The sequence below is a fragment of the Myxocyprinus asiaticus genome, chromosome 24, assembly GCF_019703515.2.
Source record: "Myxocyprinus asiaticus isolate MX2 ecotype Aquarium Trade chromosome 24, UBuf_Myxa_2, whole genome shotgun sequence".
Taxonomy (NCBI): Eukaryota; Metazoa; Chordata; class Actinopteri; order Cypriniformes; family Catostomidae; genus Myxocyprinus; species Myxocyprinus asiaticus.
The window spans coordinates 36,598,079-36,625,183 of NC_059367.1; the positions used below are offsets into that span (position 1 = coordinate 36,598,079).

Here is a 27,105-nt window from a genome sequence, read left to right on the forward strand (position 1 = left end):
GCCAAGAAATTGATCACTGAGTAGCAGTTTGATTTTTTTTCTTTATTATTATTTATCTATTATATACATTTTTACAAGTTTTTGATGATAAAATAAAATGTATTGTTAATTTCTTTGTGAAGCACCGTAGTTAAATAATTTGCCAAAATGCAAAAATGTTCCCCACAACAACATGCCATCTAAATTTGGTACCGTACGTAAATTATTGTAGACTGACAATGTTTCTATAAATGGGTATTTATAATGTATCAAACAGGAGAGTTGAATGAATGAATGTTACATTTATATAGCACTTTTCTGACACTACACTCAAAGTGCTTTACATAGTATAGGTGGTCTCTCCTCAACCACCACCAGTGTGCAGCATCCACCTGGATGATGCAACAGCAGCCATAGTGCACCAGTACACTCACCAGCTATTGGTAGAGAGTAGAGTTATAGTGCCAATTTATGGAAGGGGATTATAGGAGGCAATGACTGAGAAGGGCCAATGGGGGAAATTTGGCCAGGACACCAAGGTTACACCCCTACTCTTTTTGAGAATTGTTCTGGGATTTTTAATGACCACAGAGAGTCAGGACCTCGGTTTAATGTCTCATCTGAAGGATAGTGCCTTTTTAATGTATAATGTCCCTGTCACTATACTGGGGCATTAGGACCCATACAGACAGCAGGGTGAGCACCCTCTGCTGGCCTCCCTAATACATCTTCCAACAGCAACCTTTGTTTTCCCCACGAGGTCTCCCATCCAGGTACTGTCCAGGCTCAACCTTGCTTAGCTTCAAGTTGGCAAACGGTCTTGAACTACAGGGTGATATGGCTGCTACTATAGTTCAATGAGTCTTAACAGTCTGACTATTATTTTAATTAAATATTTATTTAAATATTATTTCAACACTTTTTGTTGACATGGGCTGCACGTCACATGATTGAATTGTAACGATATATTTTAAGGGTCGCTTAAATTGTCAAATATCGCCATCTTGCGGATAGAGATATCACCAACTTTCATGTTTTATCCCCAATATCACTATGCTGAATTAGACATTTCATGCACTATGCTTTTGCAGATTTACAGTGTTTCTTTAAATACATATTCGCAACGTATCACATAAGACAATTTAAATGTTTTCAGTCTGACGTTTGAATTAGGCCCTGTGTATTTGCTCTCTGTTACCATAGAGCGCAACAGTCTGGTTCTGTAAGTAAAAATCCCATTCATTTATCCCATAGACGAATTGATTTTCAGCGATAACTTATACAGCTTTAGAGACAGACCTACAGTGAGCTCCGATGTTGTTCATCGATGGTATATGTTTCCGTTGTAGCCATCAGTCCGTGTTATTTCAACTTCATTGTTTAAAAATCGTGTTTGATAGCGGAATTCGTGGTGAACAACTACATTACCCATGATACATCAGCGAAATATCCACCAATCAGAGAATCGCGGCCAACGAAAACCGCGAAACGTGGCTCGGAGCGACCGCTCACTCCCATGACGCACTGTGAATGACGTAATCGAGTTGGTGTCTCTTCACCATGAAACTACTTATCTATTTGTACATATCGAGATATTTAGCAATAGGCATAAAATATGTTGTTTCTATACTTATAAAAAACAACCTAAAATAAATAGTTTTATATTTTTCCATAATTTTATATTCAAAGAAGTCATTCACAATGCTTTATGGGATTGTAGTTTGTGCCTTCATGAAATACGGTAAATACACAGCATTGTACCTTTGTCTTTATGTCTGATTTTCAAATACATTTTTTTGCCTCACAACAAAGTTCGTGATGTTGTGATTCACCTCGGAGCTGGTTGGTTCGGTTCGGTTCGGTTCGGTTCGGTTCATGGTTCACAACACTTTTATGAAGGACTTTATTAAAAGTCTATGGAAGAAATGAATGGGGAAAATACTTCCGGAACCGGCCGGAATTTAGGAAAAAGTGGGCGGTCACTGCTGCGCTCTATTGTTCCTTTCAAGGCAAGTCAGTCCACTCGGCGGCCATCTTTTGGGACGCTTCCGGGCAGGCTGGGCAGCTATTTTTCGATGTGAAAAAGCGGCATAAAAGTACATCTCCGATCTACCTGAATGGGGAAAGACCGGAATTTCGGTTGGTCAAGATTACGATCAAATAACACTTAAATTCAGCAGTAAAATAATCTGACAACAATAGTATAATAAATTATGCTTCTTTAGCTCATGTCACACTTAAAAAAAACCGCCGTTCAGGCTGGTTCAGCTAATGCGCACGCACGTTCTCGAGTTAATTGACTGGTGATGTCTCTATCTAAAAGGTGATTGGCTCTTTTACATGTAAGGTGGGACTTCCTTTGCTACATCCGTTGGCCGTTACAACTTTAATACAAGTGGTCCTTCTCTTCTAAACTGTCTCTGCTGTTACCGCACAGACCCAAACTTATACGTTGTACTTATTGCACAGCGTGCAATAAATTATTACATTTCATATATTTGGTAACGTGCTTTTCATGTAACATGATTGAAATGTAATGTTCCTATCCCAGTTTTAGCTTCGCCATCTTATGAATAGAGAGATGACCAACTTTAATGCTTTAACCACAACAGCATGACTTCAACACCCACTTCCTTTTCAGAATAAAACGTTTAAAAAAAAAAGTTTTGACACTAAATATATAAAATACGATGTATAGTATTAATTAATATAAAATTCTAATCAGTGGGAGACAATTATATAGCTTTTTTCATAATATAATTGTAAATTAAAGTAACAATTGACTAAAGTCTGAATTACTGGTTTACTTGTGTTTGCTTTGAATCGTCAATAAGAACGTCGTTCAACCGTTTCACGTTAAATTTCGAACGCATACAGAACTACAATTCCCAAGATCCCATCGAATGCCCAAGTATCGCGATATTTACTGCAATTTGCAATGTATTGCCATATTGCCGTCTAGTACAGTACTGAAAACTGTCAGTGGGGTTACAGTGGATAAGAATTTCTCAAATCGGCGACTGCCATTAAAACAGCCGTGTGAATGCCAAAATCTGTGCTTCTGCATTAGTGTTATTACAAACGTAACGTGTGACCCTGTTGCGGGAAAGACAACAGCAGCGATCCCATCCAAACTGTACAGGCCAATAGTGTCTGAACTCGATCAAATAGTGTGCTGTGATAAAGCGAGCAAATGGCGTTGAAAAGAATCCAAAAGGTGAGTGTTTATTGTGTGCGTTTGTGGGTCGCATAACCTCACAGCCTCTCATAATTTGTCATCATCTCCGTCTGTCTTTGTGAATGTAAAGCAGTCGCACTTTCCTCATTTTGTCCCCATCTGCTTAGACAAAGACGAATGGCCAATGGTGGATGCATGCATTCGACTGTCACAGTCTCTTTGTTTTACATTTTCACTGCGTGCTTTTATAAACAGTCACCGTTACTTTATATAAGGCTGATAGCCAGTGTTTGTTTTGCGCAATCTGTGCTCATCGTTGTCTGTTGTGGTTATGCGATGTTGTATAATAAGGATCTGTACACACAATAACACAAGATGAAGGATTTGACAGGTGATATTATGATTTGTGGAATAGAAATGCGTTTGAACTCTAAAGATCATAAATAACCGATGCTTTCTGTTGACGGTCATCATAAATAAGAGAAGTGCGACTTTCTAGTTGCCAAATCTGAACCCCAATGTCAGTTAGTGTGCCCATATATGGCTTGGCAAATAGGGCACTAGGACAGCGGAGGGTATTTTTAACAGATTCACCACCCTGGCCGCATAACAGGCGTCTTCAATCACAGAACAACAATCACATTGAATCTGGGGATAGCTTCAGTTGTTTCTTATGTCCCAGTGTTTAATATTACATGAATAGTTCACCCCAAAATTAAAGTCCTGTCATTATTTAAGCAATGTCACTTGCTCAAGAGTGCTGTTGTTCTGCATCCACCTTTTCATAAACACGGAAGTGTCCCAGATTCTTAAGAAGCCTGTTTTCTTCTTTTCGCTTGATGTGGTGGATGTTCTTAGGGGATAATGTGGTTTAGGGATGTCCCGATACTGGTATCAGAATCAGTCCTATACCGCACTCATGTACTTGTACTCATGCTCATATGCCAAATGCTCCGATACCAAAAACCAATACCATCTGATGTACGAATATCATCGCGTAAACATTTGCCGCACAAATTAAAATCACGTTATGTCCTAGTGTGATTATTAAACAGCAAAGGCTGCGATTTAATGAGATAAATGTATAGTTTGCATGTGCTGCACACTTCAAAGTAAACAGATCTTGTTTTAAGAATGTATGAATGTAAATGTTTAGTCGGCTGCTCATACCAAGGAGCTCTAAAACATCATCATGAGCATCGCACGCTCTGTTTGTTGCAGATGACAGAGAGCAGAGCGTTAATTCACAATGTAGCATGCAGCACATACAGACTACATATTTATTTAATTAAGTAGCAACCTTTTGCAGTTTAATAATCACATTGGGTCACGTAGGGACCTGCTTTTCTGTAGGTGAGAAGCTACCATCAAAAGCACACAGAAATGGAAAGGGCTTCACACCAAAATAAAAGCTTCTGCCAAAATAAAAGCTCAATTTAAATGGAAAAAAGTGCGACAGAAATATATCACCACTCTATAGTAATGTAATATTCACTGTAACACTACTACTACTACTACTAATAATAATAATAAAAATACTTAATCAATAGTAATTGTATTATTTTTAAGCACTATCTTACATCTGTGTGATGTATCTCATATCATGATACTTTTTTATGCAGCACTTTATTTTGCCAAAAAAAAACCCCTCCAATGTTGTGTTTTGGATTGTGCTGTGAGGTTCTGTATAAAAGCACTTAATTTTATAAAAAATAAATTTTTTAAATCACGAATTAATCACATAATTTTTGTAGTTAATTGCTAGTAATCGCAGATTTTGAAAGTGCTGAAATTTGACACTATATATACTTTTCTTTCAAAATGCATTTATTTCCATCTTAGGAAAGAAAACAATATGTAACAATATAATGTTTTATTAACTTTTTCCAAACCAAGCCTTCCACAGTATAAAGATAGAAATACACTAAAATATCACCAATTCAAGTAACATTAAATGTTTGCCAAAGTCTAAGTGTAAGTTTGACTAATTGAAAGAACTAGTCCCCACACAGATTGCATTTTCATTGTAATGGGCATTAAATCTCTTAAATTCTCATCCTCCACAGTATTAATCTGCCGATAGACTGTGGCTATCCGCTTTTCTACAGCAATCGTGAAGCCGCGTTCATGAATCACATCAGAGCATCGCTTTGAACTCACTATGTGCCTTACATAGGCTGAAAAATACTTGATTTCTGTCACAAGTCCCATTTGGGCATGTTTAGTACATCAAATAGCGATAACAGCTCCTTTCTCCATCATTTTATCACTGACAGGGAAGTGATGTCAGAGATTCTTTTATTTACTGAGATAACAACCTCCGCAGCTGTATATCATAGAAGAGAGTGTAACGTTCAGCTAACATGTTACGACAGTACCGCCAATAGAATATCTATGGGATTGCCGCGTTATGCTATTTTATGCTAAGCTTGTAGACTCTCTTGGTAGAAGGGCTGTGGCGCTGTGGTGTGTGTGTAAGTGTAATGACTCTGGTCGGACACATTACAAAGGTTCCGTCCTTCACACCAGTGTTTATGCTGTGTTAACAGTAAATGCGTTAATCATGATTAAGAAAAATTAACACGTTAGCGCATGCAATTCATTAAAACATTTTAACGCCTTAATCTTAAGATTAAATTTTCTTAATCATGATTCTGACAGCTCTAAAAAATAATAGAATACTATCTTGAAAATTGAATGTTCTATTTTTATTTTACTAAAGTTTTAATTAGTTCATTTGTTTAGACACAATTTTAATAAAAAATGGAATCAATTGAACGAAAAACAGGTATCGCATTTACAGAAAAGGAAGTATCGGGACATCCCAAGTGATGCTTAGCATATGAAACAAGTAAAACATTTCCAAAAATGTTTAAGATGTAGGTAGATGACATAAACAAACATGTAGGCTAAATCATATGAAATAACTTTTTGACAAAAAAACAGCAGAGTTCGTTTGTGCATTTCTTCTCCACTAGCAAAAGTAGTTCCAAAAGAAGCCAAAGCATTAAGCACAACTCGCTCTCCGCACTGCTCTCATACTCTGGTTTTGAACTAATGGTGTTTGATTCATGAACACATTAGTGTTTTTGAACAAATCTTTTAAGTAAACAAATCTTGTTCACTTCTGTTATTTTGGTCATAAATAACTCAGCGCTTTTTAACAAATCCGTTGAGTCAATGACTGAACGACTCACTCGTCACATAAAATATACTCATTTGTCACCACCTACTGGTGTAAATAATAAATCCCCAGAAATGCTCACTAAACAAATCAGTGAATAAACAATCAAAATGAACGATGCATCATAAATCCTCACCACTATTTGAAAAGCCACAAAGACGGAGAAGTTGAGTGAAAAAGTGAACCATCCCAGTGCTATTACACCAAAGTCCCTTTCAAGGCAAGTCAGTCAACTCAGCGGCCATCTTAGGAATGCTCCCGGGCAGCTTTTTTCTAAGAATACAAGTGGCATAAAAATACAGCTCCTGTAAACTTAAATGGGTAAAGATCAAAATCTCCAAAACAGTTAGCCAAGATTACGATCAAATAACGTATTTCCAATCAGTACTCTGAAAAAAATGACTAGTAAGATTTACTTAATTTTTATTTCGCAAGTTTTTGCATACAGTTTTTCTAAGTACATTTTAATGGTATAAAATTTAAATCTACTTAATTTCATTACATAATATTGATAAAAACGAGTGAGTAAATTTAACGTAAACATGTCAGTTAATACAGCTACTTTTACATATATATCTGATGTACATGGTACTTAAACTTGAACATTTTACATTTTGAACTTTCCTTATAAACATGTTTAATCATGTAGTAGATGACATACGGAAGCCTTTCACAGGGAAGCTTATTGTATGCTATGCTGTCTATCAGACAACATCATCTTGCATTACCGGCAATAGAAACAAGATACAGAAACGTGCACGCAGAACTCAACACTTGGCACAAAACATGATGGTGGGACCAATCAACACATAATTTTTTGATTATGAATGGTTCATTTTGAGTAGAAATTGAACTTTAGACTGCACAAAACAAGAAGTTACCAAACGTAACAACAAAATCAACAATAAAAACGGTGTTAATAAACTTGCAAACAGTGAAACCACACAAGCTCATTAATCATTTAAGCCTGGCGTGTGCTGGGAAAATCAGCTTCGAAAAGTTAAGATTAATTTACTTATTTTATTTACCAGTGAAATTTACTGAAATTAGTGAATAAATATGACACGGTTTTCTACTTTGTGGATTGTCACATGATGACGAATTGTTCAGAAAACAAACAGTCATAAATAATATTTACTTATAAGCTAGAGCATTCATTTTTACATGTTTGAATTGAATACAAATGTAGAATTTATTTAATTTCAAGTTCTCACTTTAAGTTATTCAATGTAGAAAGTACTTAATCTTTTCTGCTATATTTACTTCACCACAAAATTATAACAGTGGTATCATAAATTATGCTTCTTAGCTCAGATCACGCTATTTTTTAGGCTGGTCAAGGTAATGCGCATACTGAAATTAATTGACAGGCGATGTCTAAATCTAAAAGTTGATTGGCTCTTTCTCCTGTTAGGTGGGACTTCCTTTTCTACATCCGCCATTTGGGCTGTCAATTGAGCAGAGAAGCTAAATTCAAATTTTTACCTTAAATGTTTTCAAAATTCGAATATAATTCAATAGACAGTTCACATGGTGTTACAGCACTGATGCCACAGTATACTACCTCAGACACAAGCTATAATAGCAGCGAAATACTACATTGTTTTTTTATTCATTACAGTGCATGTAGGGTAGCAATATTCCCAGATAGCAGTGGTATTCGGCTGAACTCGGTGGTGAAGCGGCTCAGACTATGAGGCCAGGCCAGGGGCTTTTCAAACAGATGGAACACAACAAACTGGAACCGAACGCAAGAATCTCGAGACACACATTTCCAAGTTGAACATCTTTCCTGACAAAGCATTTAAACAACTCATTGCTTAATCTGAGAAACGCTTATAAGAGAGCAAGACACAACAGCCAAGTACCTCCACCAACTGTAAGGGGCTGTTCACACTAAACACTTTTGCAACCATCCATTTGTTTTTCTATGTAAACACGTGCTAGACGAACATCTTTGTTTCCCTTTGTTTTTGTTTATTCACCGTCTCGTGTAGTAGTGCTGTTTTTTAGATGCTGTGTCTAATTAAAAAGACATTTAAAAAGCATATTGAGACACCTGCTTTCTGTTCAACTGTACGTATCTGTTGCGCTGTATCTAGCCTTTTTTAGTGCAAGAATGCAATTTATCTGAAGTCGCTGTCGGTTCTTGGCACACATCCAAAAATCAAATGCACAATTTTAGCGTTCGAATGTGCATTTTTTCTTAAATTCGAGGAATATTCGAATTTCAAATTTTCATTTTAATTTTAATTCATTTTAATACAAGTGATCTGCCTCTGGATAACAGTCTCTGTATTACACAAAATATCAGAACACCGCTCGTCCACTCAGATTCGAGGACTAGAACTAACTTTTGCATAATTGATGTCATTATACTCTCATGTCATTCCAAACCCACGTGGCGTTATTGTTTTTCGAAAAGGAGAAAATTTGAAGAATCTTCACACAGCTCTTTTTTCTAGGACAGTTCATAGTGACCATGGCTGTCAAGCTCCATTACGAACCAAAAAACACTATGAATTGTGCGCCATATTCAAAGTCTTCTAAAGTCATATGATAGTGAGGACCAGACCACAGTAAGCCCTTATTCACTGAAAGTGTGGCTCTCAAGTGCCGCTCTCAAATCTCATTTTCCATCTTGCAACGGCATGAGGGTGACTAAATAATAACAACATGAGGGTGAGTATATAATGACATAATTTACATTTTTGGGTAAACTATTCCTTTTAGGGTAGACTGAAACACAAGTGTCACACCAGTGTTAAATTACTTAGAAGATCCGTTCATAAAAATGTTGGATGCATGTTTTTAGTTGTTTTATTAAAACAGATCCCATAAACTGTCAGTGGTCAGTGACTAATGATAGATTGTAATCTATTGTAGGTCAGTATTATATCTGTAAAACACATAATTCCTCAAGGCAAATCAATTCATAATTCATCATGTCTGGGCAATTTGAAATGTCAACATTAAGTTAGCAGGGAAAATACATCAGTAAATAGCAAGCTGACAGTGCCAGATAGTTGGCAATCTAAGAGTGGCAGTCTATTTGTGAAGCTTTTAGAAATGTAGTGTTTCTGTCACGTTTAATGGTGTTCAGTGGTTGTGTTCAGAGTAAGATATGGACGGTTTCATCACTTCTTGTGTTTTGTTGAATGTGCTGTTGGTGAACAGCTGGCAACTCTGCTTCTATCTTTAGGGAGGCCTTTAAATGCACTGTGAGTCAGATAGTAACTTCTAGTAATACTTAGGCTAATCCTTCTCCAGGAGTGAATGAGAGGGGAGACATGGCCATGAGTGGATGAGATACAGTATGAGATATTTCAAATGATTAATTACAATTACCTGATGCCACACATAAATGTTGACACACAGAGTCAGAATACTGATTACAACAATCCTTGCATGAAGCTAGCATTAACTATTTGTCAGAAGATACAAATTAGGCACAGCAGACAAACATGTCACTGTAAATATTGTTGAGGCCAGGGGTTTGAAAAAATTGGGCTCTAGGGTCTGGCCAATAATTTGACATTATTGTGGTTTAATTCTTTATTCTAAAGACTTTTTGGAAATAATGATATTAATCATGATTATCTTATTCTGTTGATAGCCATAGTTTTTAACCATATTAAATAATAATAATAATAATAAAAAAATCTGAATATAAGTTTGTGATAAAACAAAATATTTCATCAACCTTTAGCTGACCGTATTTGAAATTAATTGAAAATGTATCTCTTCTGGTTTATACAGTACATAAACATTAACAGTGAAAATATGGTGATAAGAAAAAAGATATACTGTAAACTTAATACAAAGTAAATATTTTTGGAGATAATATTTTACAGATTACTTCATTTGTTTTGGCTTTAGTATGACAATATAACTATTTCATTGTGCTAACATGTTATCTTTATAATATCACACTTTTTTTCTCACATAGTAAAATTTGCTCTTAAAGGAATATTCCGGGTTCAATACAAATTAAGCTGAATTGACAGCATTTGTGGCATAATGTTGAATACCATAAAAAATTATTTTGACTCGTACCTCCTTTTCTTTATAAAACCAAAAGTTTTATAAAGTTTCAGTGAGGCACTTACAATGGAAGTGAATGGGGCCAATCCGTAAACATTAAAATGCTAATTATTTCAAAAATATAGCCACAAAACGTAAACAATATGTGTTAACATGAGTTTAGTGTGATAAAATCACTTATAAAACTTTTCTGTATGAAGTTATAGTCAGTTATGCAAATTCGTTGCCATGACGATGTAATATCAACAAACCCTAAAACGACTGTTGAAATGATGATTTAAACAAATTTACAGCTCAAATAATACATGAGTTTTAACAATATTTAATGTAAGTCATACTCAAACCAGCCCAACAATCATGTCACGGTCCAAATCACTGAGATCACTTTTTTCCCCATTCTGATGGTCGATGTGAACATTAACTGAAGCTCCTGACCCGTATCTGCATGATTTATATGCACTGCACTGCTGCCACACGATTGGCTGATTAGATAATCACATGGATGATTGATGGTGCCAGATGGGCAGGTTTGTGTATTTCTGTAACTGCTGATCTCCTGGGATTTTCACACACAACAGTCTCTAGAGTTTACACAGAATGATGCCAAAAACAAAAAACATCCAGAGAGTGGCAGTTCTGTGGATGGAAATTGTTGATGAGAGAGGTCAACAGAGAATGGCCAGACTGGTAAGAACTGACAAAGTCTACGGTAACTCAGATAACCGCTCTGTACAATTGTAGTGAGAAGATTATCATCTCTATAATGCTGAGATGCGGGTTGGTGCTGTTTTGGCGGCACGAGGGGGACCTACACAATATTAGGCAGGTGGTTTTAATGTTGTGGCTGATCTGTGTAATTCCAAAGGGTTCACATACACACATACTTGCCATTGTAAATTACTTGTTATGACTGGCTAACCTCGCTTGCCGTTGTAGTTCATACTGTCGTTCATCAGGGCCACCAAGTTGTTAAAAACTAAATAGGCATGGCCAGGTATATGTTTCAGCTGTGGTCAGCTGAACACCACACCCGTATGTGCTTGTTAAACATTTATTATAAAATCCTGTTTTCCATGATATGGCTCCTGTAGTTCAGTTTTCTGTGACTTTGTTTCCTCAGGAATTGACAGACCTACAGAGAGATCCACCAGCCCAGTGTTCAGCAGGACCAGTTGGAGAGGACTGTGAGTATATAAGGAATGAGTGGGGTGAATTTGTCAGATCACTTTATAAATTGTATTCATTACAAAAATATTCACACATATTGACTCTAATAAACCACTATAGAGCTCCCACTAAGATAAAGCAACATTATCTAGCACAACCTGCACACATCAGATACGCTCTTAATCTGCTTCAGTACTGTCTATATGGTTTCATATAATGGAAATACAATGTTTTTCAGTGTTTCACTGGCAGGCAACAATAATGGGGCCGGTGAGTAGCTGCTCTTTTACTATTTTTAAAGGGGACATATTCTACACTTAAAAAGTTTTAATGTAGTTGTAACAGGTAAAGGTGGGCAAGGAGGAGGCGGGAACCGGCTGAACAATTAACGTAAAGTTTAATGGTATAAATTAACTTAAAACAACATAAAACAAAAACGAACACAGACACACATGCAGCGATGCCCCCCTTCCGGCCGTTCCTTCAGCTGGTGGTCCACCCCGCCTCCTGTGAACCTGGAGGAGAGACAAGGGGAGGTGTGGGGTGAGGGAAAGGGCGAGCGGAGACACAGAAAGAGAGAGAGAAGAACTTGCTCGCCGGCTCCTGGACGCGCTGTTGCCCGATCCTCAACCGCGCCTCCGCCCTCTGGCAGACGGCAGCGAGTCCTCCGGCCCCTGGTGGATGGAACCGCTCCTCCACTTCTTCGGTGGACGGCAGTGGTTCCTCCGGCTCTCGGCAGCCAGCAGCGACACCTCCTTCCCCAGGCAGATAGCCTCCTGGGTTTCGACACCAATGTAACAGGTAAAGGTGGGCAAGGAGGAGGCGGGAGCCGGCTGAACAGTCAACGTAAAGTTTAATCAGAAACTCAACATAAAACAAACATAAACATAAGGACACACATGCAATGTGGCCGCGTGTCTTTCTCTCTCTCTCTCTCTCTCTCTCTCTCTCTCGAACTGGCGCCTCCGGCTCCCCTTTATCTCTCTCTCCCACTGATCAGCTGATTCAGTGCCGGCCGTGCACCTGCATGGCCTGGCCATGCCCTCCTCCTCGTCAAAGTAGTTTAGAAACAAAAAACTGTGTTTTGTCCTACTGTAGCTTTAAAATTTCTATACTTAAATTACCTCTCTTTTGACTGACCTCTCTAAGAGTTTGTGTACATAGTTTCAACAGAGCAAAATGCAGTTTTCTATGGTATTTTCCCTTTAAACCCTTTAAAAACAGAATGTACAGTGTGTTACAGCATAGTTATAATACATGACAGCAGGTTGTTGGTTAAAAAAAAATTATCATTACAGCACTGACTTCTATGTGTTTGTCCTTATTATTTGTCTGTCTGTAAACATATGTAAAATAAAAATAAAAAAAAAGTTTATTTGGTGACAGTTGTACTACTACAAAATACATTACGTACTGGAACATTAACAAAACTGTCCTCCTTTTGTTTATTTTTTTGTAGAATGACAGTCCCTATCAAGGAGGGGTTTTCTTTCTTACAATTCATTTCCCCACAGACTATCCCTTCAAACCACCAAAGGCCAGTATCTTTGAGACAATTAGGTGTATTTGGACACCATTTGTCAAATACATATTTATGATAAGTGGATTGTAATGTTGTAGTAACAATATGCTCTGCATTGATTTGCAGGTTGCATTCACAACGAAAATCTACCACCCTAACATTAACAGTAATGGTAGTATTTGTCTGGACATCCTGCGATCTCAATGGTCACCTGCCCTTACGGTATCCAAAGGTACGTATGAATGCATGGATAGAACAAGCTTGTTACAACAAGCACAATTAACAAGAGAGTTGAATATAAAAAGGATATGTTATTACACTGCCTCATTCAGAGTGGTGCCATGGTAACCACCACAGTCAAAGTGAATCTAATGGTGTGTTCCCGGAAGCACAAATCACTCTAATGATATATTGCTGTAGACTAAATTTGGCTTTGCTCTCTTTTACTGTATTCAGTTCAAGGGATTAGTTTTTTACAGAGAGTCTTAAACCACATACCTGAATATACAGGTGCATCTCAATAAATTAGAATGTCGTGGAAAAGTTCATTTATTTCAGTAATTCAACTCAAATTGTGAAACTCGTGTATTAAATAAATTCAATGCACACAGACTGAAGTAGTTTAAGTCTTTGGTTCTTTTAATTGTGATGATTTTGGCTCACATTTAACAAAAACCCACCAATTCACTATCTCAAAAAATTAGAATACATCATAAGACCAATAAAAAAAACATTTTTAGTGAATTGTTGGCCTTCTGGAAAGTATGTTCATTTACTGTATATGTACTCAATACTTGGTAGGGGCTCCTTTTGCTTTAATTACTGCCTCAATTCGGCGTGGCATGGAGGTGATCAGTTTGTGGCACTGCTGAGGCGGTATGGAAGCCCAGGTTTCTTTGACAGTGGCCTTCAGCTCATCTGCATTTTTTGGTCTCTTGTTTCTCATTTTCCTCTTGACATACCCCATAGATTCTCTATGGGGTTCAGGTCTGGTAAGTTTGCTGGCCAGTCAAGCACACCAACACCATGGTCATTTAACCAACTTTTGGTGCTTTTGGCAGTGTGGGCAGGTGCCAAATCCTGCTGGAAAATGAAATCAGCATCTTTAAAAAGCTGGTCAGCAGAAGGTAGCATGAAGTGCTCCAAAATTTCTTGGTAAACGGGTGCAGTGACTTTGGTTTTCAAAAAACACAATGGACCAACACCAGCAGATGACATTGCACCCCAAATCATCACAGACTGTGGAAACTTAACACTGGACTTCAAGCAACTTGGGCTATGAGCTTCTCCACCCTTCCTCCAGACTCTAGGACCTTGGTTTCCAAATGAAATACGAAACTTGCTCTCATCTGAAAAGAGGACTTTGGAACACTGGGCAACAGTCCAGTTCTTCTTCTCCTTAGCCCAGGTAAGACGCCTCTGACGTTGTCTGTGGTTCAGGAGTGGCTTAACAAGAGGAATACGACAACTGTAGCCAAATTCCTTGACATGTCTGTGTATGGTGGCTCTTGATGCCTTGACCCCAGCCTCAGTCCATTCCTTGTGAAGTTCACCCAAATTCTTGAATCGATTTTGCTTGACAATCCTCATAAGGCTGCGGTTCTCTCGGTTGGTTGTGCATCTTTTTCTTCCACACTTTTTCCTTCCACTCAACTTTCTGTTAACATGCTTGGATACAGCACTCTGTGAACAGCCAGCTTCTTTGGCAATGAATGTTTGTGGCTTACCCTCCTTGTGAAGGGTGTCAATGATTGTCTTCTGGACAACTGTCAGATCAGCAGTCTTCCCCATGATTGTGTAGCCTAGTGAACTAAACTGAGAGACCATTTTGAAGGCTCAGGAAACCTTTGCAGGTGTTTTGAGTTGATTAGCTGATTGGCATGTCACCATATTCTAATTTTTTGAGATAGTGAATTGGTGGGTTTTTGTTAAATGTGAGCCAAAATCATCACAATTAAAAGAACCAAAGACTTAAACTGCTTCAGTCTGTGTGCATTGAATTTATTTAATACACGAGTTTCACAATTTGAGTTGAATTACTGAAATAAATGAACTTTTCCACGACATTCTAATTTATTGAGATGCACCTGTAGGTGGATATTGCAAACATAAACTAACTAAAATGTATAATTTTTACATGGTGTTGTAGAATCAAACACTTAATTGCCTACTTCCTAAAATATATTGCATAGGCCACTGATACGTATTGGCCAATTATTGACCAAATTAAAATCATCGACATATCGGTCATAAGCATGAAAACGATTATATGGATAATATGGAGGGCCATGTCTGCCAATATTAAAAATAAATTAATACATTTGCAAATAACTAAAAAAAAAAAAAAAACATTTACATATAAATACATTTTCAAATGTGACAAATTAGTATATATATTTTTCTTTCCGTATTTATGTATTTATACATTTATTTATTTTCAAATGTATTAATTTCCACATTTATTTATTGTGATAATTATTATATATATTTCTTATTTTTTTATTTTATTTTTTTGCATCTTGTATTAATCTTGATTTGTCCTGTAACATATTGGAAAAAAAAATATTTTTAGAACAATAAACTAGCTTTTGTACATTGTACATTTTTAAATAATTATTCCAAAGCATCTGATCTGATCACAAAACAAGTTAAGTGTCAAAATATCAATACTGGTCTGTAGTGTTTTGGTTAATATCATTATTGTATTGGACAAAAAAAAATTATATTTGTGCATCCCTTGTAACGATGCTGGAAAGAGGCAGACGAAGAGACGATGGTGAAGTGATGAACCCAAGTGCAGTTTATTTCCAAACGTGAGATCCAAAAAACCCTGACTACTAACGTAAACAAAACATAAACATGAACGACTAGATTAGACTTGACATGACTTGACTATAGACTTGACATAAACAAAACATGACTTGACTTAAACTAGGCTTGACTTGACTTCCAGATACAACAAAGTTACATACACAATACCTGACACTAGACAACATGAGGGCTTAAATACAAGGACATGGGTAACAGGTAAACAAGACAACCAATTACAAGACTAAACTATAAACAAGATAACAAGACTAATTGAACTTAAACCAATGAAAAGACAAGACAAATTAGAAAGTAATCAAACAATGAACCAATGAAAACAAGACACATGAACAGGGGAAACACATGACAAGATCACATGAGGGAACAGGAAATCACATGACAGGAACAGGAACTAAACTTGAAAATAAAAGACATGAAAACAAGAACAAAATACATAAACATGACATCCCTAATATTGCATAGATTAAAACTAGTCTTATTGACTGAGAATGAATGCTGTGATCTTTAATTTTTTTCTGAAGAAATAAAAAATCCTCAGAGCTCCGGACTAAAAAAATAAAATAATAATAATAATAAAAAAAAAAAGAGTCACTGGCTCCTTAAATGAAACATTTAGTAGCCAAGTTACTTTTTTTAGTTGCCAAATTACAGAATTGCTTGATATAGATGGTTATTAAAAGGTGTCAATTCCAGCTTAATGCAAAAAGACAACTATTAGAAGCCATTTGTAGGTCCCCCCAAAATGTGAACACTGTCACTTTTTGTTCTGTTTGTTTGAGCATCTCAATCAGTCCAAAAAGCAACGTTGACTCAACCAATGATGTAAGTTTGTAGGCAGGACAGTCTGGTTTTTTTTGACCAGTGAGAGACAGGAGTAGTGTTTGGGGAAACCTTTTTAAAACCTTTTTAGAGATGCTATCACCGTGGAAATTACACACTTTACCTTTAAACTAGTGTGTTGGAAAATCCGGTTCCAACCGATAATTTGCATGTGAGTTCGAGACTGATTTGCAAACCTGTTTGACTGATTTATGAAAAAGAAACAGCTCATTAAAATAATTTGCTCGTGGGGGCCTGGTAGCTCAGCGAGTTAAGACGCTGACTGCCACCCCTGGAGTCGCAAGTTCGAATCCAGGGCGTGCTGAGTGACTCCAGCCAGGTTTCCTAAGCAACCAAATTGACCCGGTTGCTAGGGAGGGTAGAGTCACATGGGGTAACCTCCTCGTGGTCGCTATAATGTGGTTCGCTCATGGTGGGGTTCGTGGTGAGTTGTGCGTGGATGCCGCGGAGAATAGAGTGAGGCCTCCACACGCGCTATGTCTCTGCGGTAACGCACTCAACAAGCCACGTGATAAGATGCACGGATTGACGGTCTCAGACGCGGAGGCAACTGAGATTCGTCCTCCGCCACCCGGATTGAGGTGAGTCACTACACCACCATGAGGAATTAGAGTGCATTGGGAATTGGGCATTCCAAATTGGGGAGAAAAAGGGGAGGAAATAATAATAATAATTTGCTCGCAAATCTGACATTAGGGGTGATGCTGTGTTCGTTTTCAGAAGGATGTTCGTGTGCACTCTAAAGATTTAATTAAACAAAATGACAAAACTGAATTTACACATAAATAAAGGTTGCATCCTGTTTGTTGCCAGTGACAGTTAGATTTTAAATTATTTTTGCACATTTTGATATTTTAGATGTCAGGTTTGTTAAAGTAGGTAACACTGAGGAATTTAAATGATCTCAGGCAGCAGATGCACTTGGTGGAAGAACTGTTTATTTAATGTACTGTAAAGCCTTGGCATTTATGACTAATACCAAAGCACTCACCCAGGGCTGATCCCAGTGTGGGCTGCTGGACCTCAGTTATTACTCTGTTCTAAGCAATGACCCAGTTTGGATCAGTCAACAGGAAGCTGTTTGTGTTAAGTGACAAACAAACACAGGGAGTGTGTGAGAGAAGTTATAATATCATATTCCTCAAATCTTCTACTGAAAAGGTTAACCACCACATTTAATGTCTCCAGGAACTACTGTTGCTATTTTATCTCTTGCACAGTAAGAGATAAGGATGTGTTGATATTATATTGTTTTTAATATGTTCCCATGCTCTTTTTTTTTTTTTTTTTTTTTTTTTAGTGCTGTTGTCCATCTGCTCCCTGTTGTGTGACCCGAACCCAGATGACCCGCTGGTGCCTGAGATTGCACATACATATAAAGCAGACAGAGAAAAGTGAGTGGCTTAAATGCACACTGCAGTAACACATTTTAATATAATTATTTGTGTTTCTTTATAGGGGGTTTTCATATTCATGGGTCGATTGAACAGAACCGTAGTTCAAGGTTTTTCTTTTCTTTTCACATTGTATTATTTGACTCCAAATAGTGGTGCATTCGCTGTTTGGTACATAATTGTGGGACCCACCGTGAGTTTTAGTATCAGCTGTTTAGCATTGTAACAAAATGTGTTGGTCACTTTGTTTACTAGGGATAGACTAATATCTCAGCCATGCCATATCAATTAAGTGAGAATAAATATTTGTATTTTATATTAATAAAATTGATGTTATTAATATTTTCTTAATCTTAAAAAAAAAAATATTGTGACACACTGTGATTAGTTGACCTGTGAATCTGAATGACGATAACACGCGTGACCAATAGAACATCGAAACGTCATACACTGACCTCTTATAATTTTATCTGCTATTTGTAATGTATTATTTATAAAAAACAGAAGCTCTCACGCTTGACCTCATATCCTGGTCTGTTGTGTCCGAAATAATTTTGCATGCTCAAAGTGTAGTGTGACCGCCCCTTTAAGGCCATTTCACACCAGATGCGATGCAAAAAATCTAGATGAATTGCCGACACATGGCCCATTCACAGTTTTTCGCAGGTACAGTAAGTGGCGCAACTAGGGCTGTCACGGTTATGAAATATGACAATTAATTGTCAAGCATATAAATGCGATTATGACGATGAATTGCCTGTTTTAGGGCTTTCACGGTTATGATGATTAATTCACACAAATTGTCATGCTTTTGTCATAGGTGTACAGTGGCAAGAAAAAGTATGTGAACCCTTAGGAATTAGTTGGTTTTCTGCATTAATTGCTCATAAAATGTAATCTCATGTTCATCAAAGTCACAAGTATAGACAAAACACACTGTGCTTCAGCTAAAAACACACAAACAATTATAATTTTTCATGTCTTTATTGAACACATCCCAATGAATCATTCACAGTGCTGTGGAAAATGTAAGTGAACCCTTGGATTTAATAGCTGGTTGATCCTCCAATAACCTCAACCAAGTGTTTCCGGTAGCTGCTGATTAGACCTGCACAACGTTCAGAAGGAATTTTGGACCATTCTTCCTTACAGAACTGCTTCAGCTCAGCCATATTCTTTGGAAGTCTGGTATGAACGGCTCTCTTGAAGTCATTCCACCATCTCTATTGGGTTTAGGTCTGGGCTCTGACTGCGCCACTCCAAAAGGTGGATTTTCTTTTTTTGAAGCCATTCTGTAGTGGATTTACTTTGATGTTTAGGGTCATTGTCCTGCTGAATCACCCAACTTCTACTGAGCTTTAGCTGGTGCACAGCCACCCTGACATTATCCTGTAGGATATCTTGATAAACTTGTGAATTAATTTTTCCCTCGATGATGGCAAGCATTCCAGGTCCCGTAGCAGCAAAGCAGCCCCAAATCATGATGTTCCCTCCACCGTACTTCACTGTTGCGATGATGTTTTTGATGTTGGTATGCATTGCCCTTTTAATGCCATATGTAATGCTGCGTGTTCTTCCCAAACAATTCAACCTTAGTTTCATTAGTCCACAAAACATTTCCCAGTAGTGTTGTGGAGTGTCAGGGTGGTTTTTGGCAAACTTCAGGTGCACAGCAATGTTTTTGAGGGAAAGCAGTGGCTTCCTTCGTGGTGTCCTGCCATGGACACCATGCCTGTGTAATGTTTTCCATATAGTAGACTCATGAACAGAGATGTTAACCAGATCCAGTGATTCCTTCAAGTCTTTAGCTGTCACTCTATGGTTAATTTGTTTTTACCTCATTGAGCTTTCTGCGGTGTGCACTTTGAGTCATCTTGGCTGGACAGCCACTTCTAGGGAGAGTAGCCACAGTACTAAATCATCTCCATTTATAGACAGTTTGTCTAACTGTGGACAGATAAATATCTAAGCTCTTCAAGATAAATTTGTAACCCTTTCCAGCTTTATGCAAGGCAACAATTCTTTATCATAGGTCTTCTGAAATCTCTTTTTTGCAAGGCATGGTTCACGTCAGCAGATGCTTCTTGTGAGTAGCAAACTCAAGAGTCGAGTGTTTTTTTATAAGTCAAAGCAGATCCAACCTACACCTCCAATCTTGTTTCGTTAATTTGATGGGTTTGCCAACTCCTGACTCTAAGAATCTCCTTTTTTTCTTTTCTTGTCGTCTTTAGCCTAGGGGTTCACTTACTTTTTCCATAGCACTGTGAATGTTTAAAGGGATGTGTTCAATAAAGACATGAAAGATTATAATCGTTTGTGTGTTGTTAGCTTAAGCACATTGTGCTTGTCTATATTTGTGGCTTTGATGAAGATGAGCTCGCATTTTATGACCAATTAATGCAGAAAACCAGGTAATTCCAAAGGGTTCACATACTTTTTCTTGCCAATGTATGTGTGCTTCATAAACCTTAAGTCATTTATTCATATAAATGAATAACTTAACTTTTACATTACTTCCTTTAAGGCTTAAAAACTTATGAATTACATTCAAATAATATTTTGAATTTCTAAACATTTCAAAATACTTTAGTCTTGGTCCATTTTGCATTTACACTGTCATTATTGGAACCCAGCTTACCTGAATAGCTATTATATCATTAAAGTATGCAATAGTAAAAAATTTCTATCCAAAATTCTTCACTTTCACATGTTACTTTAAGGCTCTCCGAATGAGTCCTTATTTCAAATGAAGAAAGACCTTTGAGATTCTGTGTTTCTTCATTCTATCATCTCGGGAGTGACACGGAGCTCCTCTGTGTCACTGTGTGAACCCACAATGACAAATAACATTTTCCATTACATGATCGTCAAATTAAAGTGAAACGGAGTGCTTTGCATTCACTAAAATTGGTTCACTGAGGGAGTTTGGTGTGAAATGTCGCTTGCATCACAGCAAGTCCTGTTCAGAAGTGGTTAATCTCCACACACTCTTCAGGAGCTGCACTTACTCAGTGCGGTCAGCGGTGCGGCTCACTGAGTCGGCTGGAGTTCAATTGAGTGAGACACGCAAACATGGCGCTCTTTCCGTTATTTGGATGGTAAAATGGGATTGGAATTGCAACACACCTTTTTGACGAATGAGAAGAACTACTTGATGACATCAACTACATGATGACGAGTTTGCTGTCGATTTGCTAATTGAAAAAGAAAACATTCGAGACACTCCACATACTATTTTAATTCACCTGCTGGATAGGTTGACTGGCAGTATAAACATGTATACACAGTCTGAGAGGTGATTAGAAAGAATTGTGTTAAAACAAATGTTATCAATTGGAACAATACTGATAATGGTTTATTGCCATGTGCATCTACTTGTGTTATTTACATTTGCTCAAAATCCTGCATGTTTTAACTGTGCAGTTAAACTTGATGACATCTAATGCTCCAAGACTCTGTACAATGCAAGCAATAAAAAAAATCCCAACAAACAAAACACATCTTCAGTTTGACTCATGATTCAATATTCAATATATCAACGACAGCTGGGCCAGAATAACAACATAAGTATGTCCTTTTATTTGCCCATAGGTACAACAGACTAGCAAGAGAATGGACGCAAAAGTATGCCATGTGAGAGTGCCTGCGACTAACTCTACAGAAGCAAACGGACAGAGAAACATGTTTTTACTTTTAACAAGAGGAGTAAAAATCAGTGAATGTTGAGGAGTGGGGACAACTAAACAACAAACCCTTGGAAGGAAGGCAGAAGCCAGAGGTGAGGAGATGAGAGCCGCTGCTGTGTGCTGAAACCGCTGTCATGTGCCATTCTCCCAGAACCGCCGTCAGAGCGGCCTAGCCTGGAATACTTCAGGAAAACTGTCAAACCGGACAAACCTTGGGGTACCACAATTCAGGAAGTTGTACTGCTGTTAGTTCTACTATTATTATTATTATTATTATTGTGATTTTCTCAGTGTTACTGTTGCTATTCTTACACTTGTCATCTCCATTTGTCAGTGTGCTCTTATTGATGTCACTATTATGTTTTTCCAAATGAGGAATTGTTAGGCTGAAGTTGGAATGCTGGTCTTAACCATTGGCCAACTCATTGGAGTCCCCATGGTAAACATTGCTTTATGTTTGCTCAGATTGAAACATTTGACAGTGATATGTCTTTGTCTATTCAGGTTATAACTCGAATATAACCAGTTCTGTTTGAAATAGAATGTAAAGAAGACATTTTTGTGAATCAAAAAATTTATTATGGAAACCAATTCGAAGAAAGACTTGCATTAGTGTCTGCCTTCCAACTTCGTGCCATGTCAGTGTTATTCCATAAAACACTATAAATGTGATTAGGAAACAAAAGGTTGTGTTCCTTACGGAGCAAATGTGATCTAATATTTGACAATAATGCGGTTTATAAAACAAATCACGCGAGAACATTTTTGTGCTGTAAAAAAAAAGCAAAATAAGACATATATTGTGTTTATTTGGTTTTAATCTCCTATTGACATATTCTTTGTTTAGTCTGGAGTGTCAGTTTCAGATTTAACAGATTTTAATTCACCTCAGCCACATGTGCATGATATGGCAGATGTTTAAGTATTTGTTTTGAAAAGTATTGTAAAGTTGCTTTAGGGGCCATTCAAACCGAATGCGTTCTTGCACTAAACAAAATCAAGATACAACAGTGACAATAGTGATTTTTTTTCTTAATCTTACATGGCCACGTCAACATTTTTTTGATTGTAAATGCATTAAAGCTAAAGTATGTCATTTCTGCGACACTAGCGCCACCGAATGGAATTGCAAAAATAAACTTTGTTTTCAAAACAGCTTTCTGAATACACCGCTCATCTGCAGTTGTTTAAACAGTCAGATTGTCCCGCCCCCCAACTCACACCATTTGTTGAGTAACGTTGTTGGAGCAGGTCTCTTAAAACAGGAATTTATATAGTGCCACATAGACATAGTGTTTACAGTTTTTGAGAAAATTAAGCTATGAATGGCTTATAGTAATTTCTGCATATTAAGCTGGGATTGAAGAAAGTATTTTAACACTGAAAAATGTACACACTTGAGCTTTAATTTCGCTGCGTTTACACCTCTCATCCACTCTAGCCACAGCGTTTTCCTCAACTGAAAATGGAGCCTTTTGAAATACTTTACACACTAGAGAAAAAATTGTTCGAAAACTCTCTCCATTACCATATACTTTGGAAATTATGACTTTAGGATACTAAAACTGCATTTTCTAATGAAAGCGGAGTAGTGTGGATGTAGTTTAATGCGTTTTCATTTGAAAATGCATTAATTTTGCTATACTTTTATGCCGTTTAACAGTCACACTAGAACTGCACCGAAAATGGAGCGTTTCGAAAGAGCTCTCCAATACCACATACTTTGGAAATCGATGACGCTAGGATACTAAAAATGAGTTTTCAAATGAAAGCGGATTATTGTGTATGTGGCCTAATACGTTTTGTGTTGAAAACACAATTTCGCTACGTTTGCACCTCTCGTTCCATACTGATCTCACATTGAATTCGGAAACAGAAGGTTGACTTTTCTTAAAGTAAGTCTGAGCTTACAGAAATTCGATGAACTGCCCGCAATGGCAAAAGTGGGAAGTGTTTTTGAATGTATGGGCACATGCGAGCTCCAGTTCCTGGGTGAAATGCCCACAAAGGGGCGCCAAAAGCAAGTTGTTTTAGCTGTAATACATTAAAGAGGAATGCGTATTTTATTAACTCTACCTCTAAACCTAGCTGTCAGTGGAGTCAAATTGTAATGTTAGAGGGAAAATGGAACCTCCGAATCGATAGAATAGCTCTCTGGGGAAAACGAATGGGTGTTTCCCAATCTGTGGGCATTTTCAAACCGGGATGGGTGTTTCTAAACTATTCAATGAAAGTAGGGAGTCTCAGTGTAGTAATCAGTGGGTGTTTCTAAACCAGGATGGAAGTTTCTAAAATATCCAATGAAAGTAGAGAATCTCAATGGTTTGAAAAGTAGCCACTGATTGGGAAAAGCCCATTTTTGTTCTGCAGAGACATGTCATCTGAATCGCACTTGTCATTTATTATGCAAACGCAAATACTTCCTGGTTTTTAATGCGGGACGAGAACCCGGGATCCTATGCTATCAGTCGCCTCACAGAAAGAAAAAAAAAACTTGAACCGATGCAAAAAATTATGTGAGATGGCGCTTGTTAGTAACTTGGCATAATGGGGCCAATGTCAGGGTACTGGAATATTAGGAAACAACAACTTTGCCGACTTTCCGTGTGATCCACTTTAGAACGGCATTTTCCTCCACCGAAAACAGAATTTCGAAAATGCTCTTCATTATTGCATACATAGGAAAACTATGACGTTTGCAAAGTAATATCAGAGTTTTCAAATGAAAAAACATTAGTGAGAATGTGACCTTAAAAAACAGAAAAAGAAGAGAAAAAAAAAACAGCGAGATGCCGCGCAACGATGAAAGACGTCCGACTAATGCATGTTTACATAGAAAAACAGAAGACGGAGGCAAAAACGTGTTTGGTTTGAACAGCCCCTTAGGAAGCAGATTTTTATATGTGTCTTAAAAATTCACCCAGTTTGCTTGTAGACAATGAGGGAGCAAAAATGCTGACCAAATGGAATTGTGGAAAAAAAAAAAATGGTGTGGAACCGCTGTAAAATAACCCCCACAAAAAACACATGGAAACCATTTCTGCCAAAATGTGATTATGCCCCTTTCATATTTGCAGGCAAAGGGCGCTTCATAGCGTATGAATGCAATAATATTTGGCTATTTAGTGCTCTGTTCTACAAATCTTTCTGCAAGAGTGTAATCATTAATACTCTTTATATACTCTTGTTCCTGTAGTCACTAATATAACTAACTTTTTGACTGAGAAGATGGTACGTTTGATGTGTGACCAGCACAGGTGCTGGACTGAAATACTTTTACTGTAAATTGATTTATTTTTTTTTTAAACATCAACTCTGGGCTGCCTATTTTGAATTGGACGATCATGATGTTTACACAGAGCAGGGTAGAAGAAGAATGAGAAATTTTCTTCACTTGTTTGAACTGGACGACTGGGAATTTGTGTCCGAAATGCTACATATTGGGAAAGAAAGTGTGAACATCTCCTCACCTTCTGGTGCTGCTCTTCAAAAGCCCATGCCACATTTCACTGGCCGAAGACTCCCTGAAAAGGGCTAAATATTATCTTGATTCTGTTTAGCACCATGTTTTTGTACCACTACAGAGAAATTGGTGTTTGTCTTGGATTTAGCTTTGGATATGTTTTTAAAGGGATAGTTCACCCAAAATGAAAATTCTATCATTTACTCACTCTTGTGATGTTATGGCTCTTTCTTCTGTAGAACACAAAAAGAATGTTAGCATTCACCTTCATTGCATCTTTTCTCCATACTGTGAAAGTGAATTGTGACTGAGACTATCAGTCCTTAACTTTCAGTTTTTGTATTCCACGGAAGAAAGTAAGTCATAGGGTTTTAAAACGACATGAGGGTGAGTAAAAAATGATTTTTTTTTTTTCAAGTGAACTGTCTCTTTAAATGTTTATATAACACAAATGGGGGATACTCTGTCCACCAAGGGTGTTCTGTATCTTTTTAATTCAATTTTGAATGTACACTTTTATGCCAACTTTTCCTGACCTTGACCTTCCTCTAATGCTGAGGTACTGTTTTCTTCATATCTGCAAAATTTTTCATCTTTAAATGTGGCTGTATGTGGCTCGCTGGTTATGCGTCTTGTAGTTGAACGTTTTAATTAATTTATTTATTTATTTGCTATTTATTTGCCGTCTTCCAGTCAACAGCTCAAATGCAGTCAACCTGAATTTATTGTGTCCTCAAAAAGTATTTAGACACTTAAGCCATACTTACAAATGTATGAATGCCATTGCATTAGGATAACAAAACGATGCAAACAAATGATACTAGACCTTTCCTCAGAACTAACTTAATTCATCCATTTTTGCTATTACTTTTAGTCAGTTTGTACAGGTGTCCTTGCAGAGTTACCAGAGGTGTAGTTCATCACATTAACTATGGACATTTTCCAGTAACGTCTGACAACCAGAAAGTGTTCATTTTAAACAATATACCTATTGTTTTATCATTTAAAATCGAACAAACTTCTTTCTGTCAAATGTTTTGCTTGAAAAGTGTGCTTGTGCTACCTTTCTTCAAATAAATGCCATATAGTTTTTACATTTTGTTATCTAATGCAATGACATCCATACATTTTAAGTGTGGCTTTTTAAAGGCCAAATATTTTGGGGTCAGTCGAGGTGCAACACTGTGTTGTGGTCGATTTGTGTGGTATTTGCGCTAAAGGCAGTATAGCATGCTTTGCACTCTGATAGTCTACAACCTTTTTCTGCAGGCATTTGCAAGATATCAGGGATCTTTCTCTCCATTTTCTCATCTCTCCCAAGACCTTCAATAAAACCTTAGCCTTAAATATCAATGTATAAGCAACCTTACTGTTTTATTGATTGAGTACTTTTTTTGTGTAGCACACATACACAGAGCCATAATGACCTCTCCTTGCTAAGTGTTTGTGCTAGAAAGCCCTGTTATCTAACCAGCTCTCTCCTCATGAAACCATGCTGACTCGGTCCAGCTGAGGCTAACCTCCAAGGTGTCAACTTTAGTGAATAAAGCTCCTTTTGTTTAAGACATTCTCTTGATTTTATTGTATGAACAACACCAGCTGATTTCTGAATCTACACTCTGTCAGTCTACTGCACTGTAAAGTCTAGATATGTTTAAGTCATTGCACAGTTCAGAGGATAATGAAATACAGTATTTATATGTATTATTGTTTATGGGTGGGTGAATCCTGTCCAGACCAGTTTAAATTTCAAGCTAAAATTAAAGTGAAGTAAAGAAGACATTTGAGGGCCATTAAGATTTTTTTGTATTATGCCTTT

The 27,105-nt window shown here is 37.3% G+C and overlaps 1 protein-coding gene across 1 annotated transcript; it reads left to right on the forward strand.

The window, feature by feature from the left end:
• Nucleotides 1-2,935: 2,935 nt before the first annotated feature.
• Nucleotides 2,936-26,851, forward strand: ube2d4 (ubiquitin-conjugating enzyme E2D 4 (putative)). The gene is made up of 7 exons (XM_051654285.1): nt 2,936-3,196; nt 11,506-11,569; nt 11,791-11,822; nt 13,012-13,089; nt 13,201-13,306; nt 18,044-18,137; nt 21,729-26,851. The coding sequence occupies exons 1-7, from the start codon at nt 3,173-3,175 to the stop codon at nt 21,772-21,774; spliced, it is 444 nt and encodes a 147-aa protein (XP_051510245.1). The 5' UTR covers nt 2,936-3,172; the 3' UTR covers nt 21,775-26,851.
• Nucleotides 26,852-27,105: the final 254 nt, after the last annotated feature.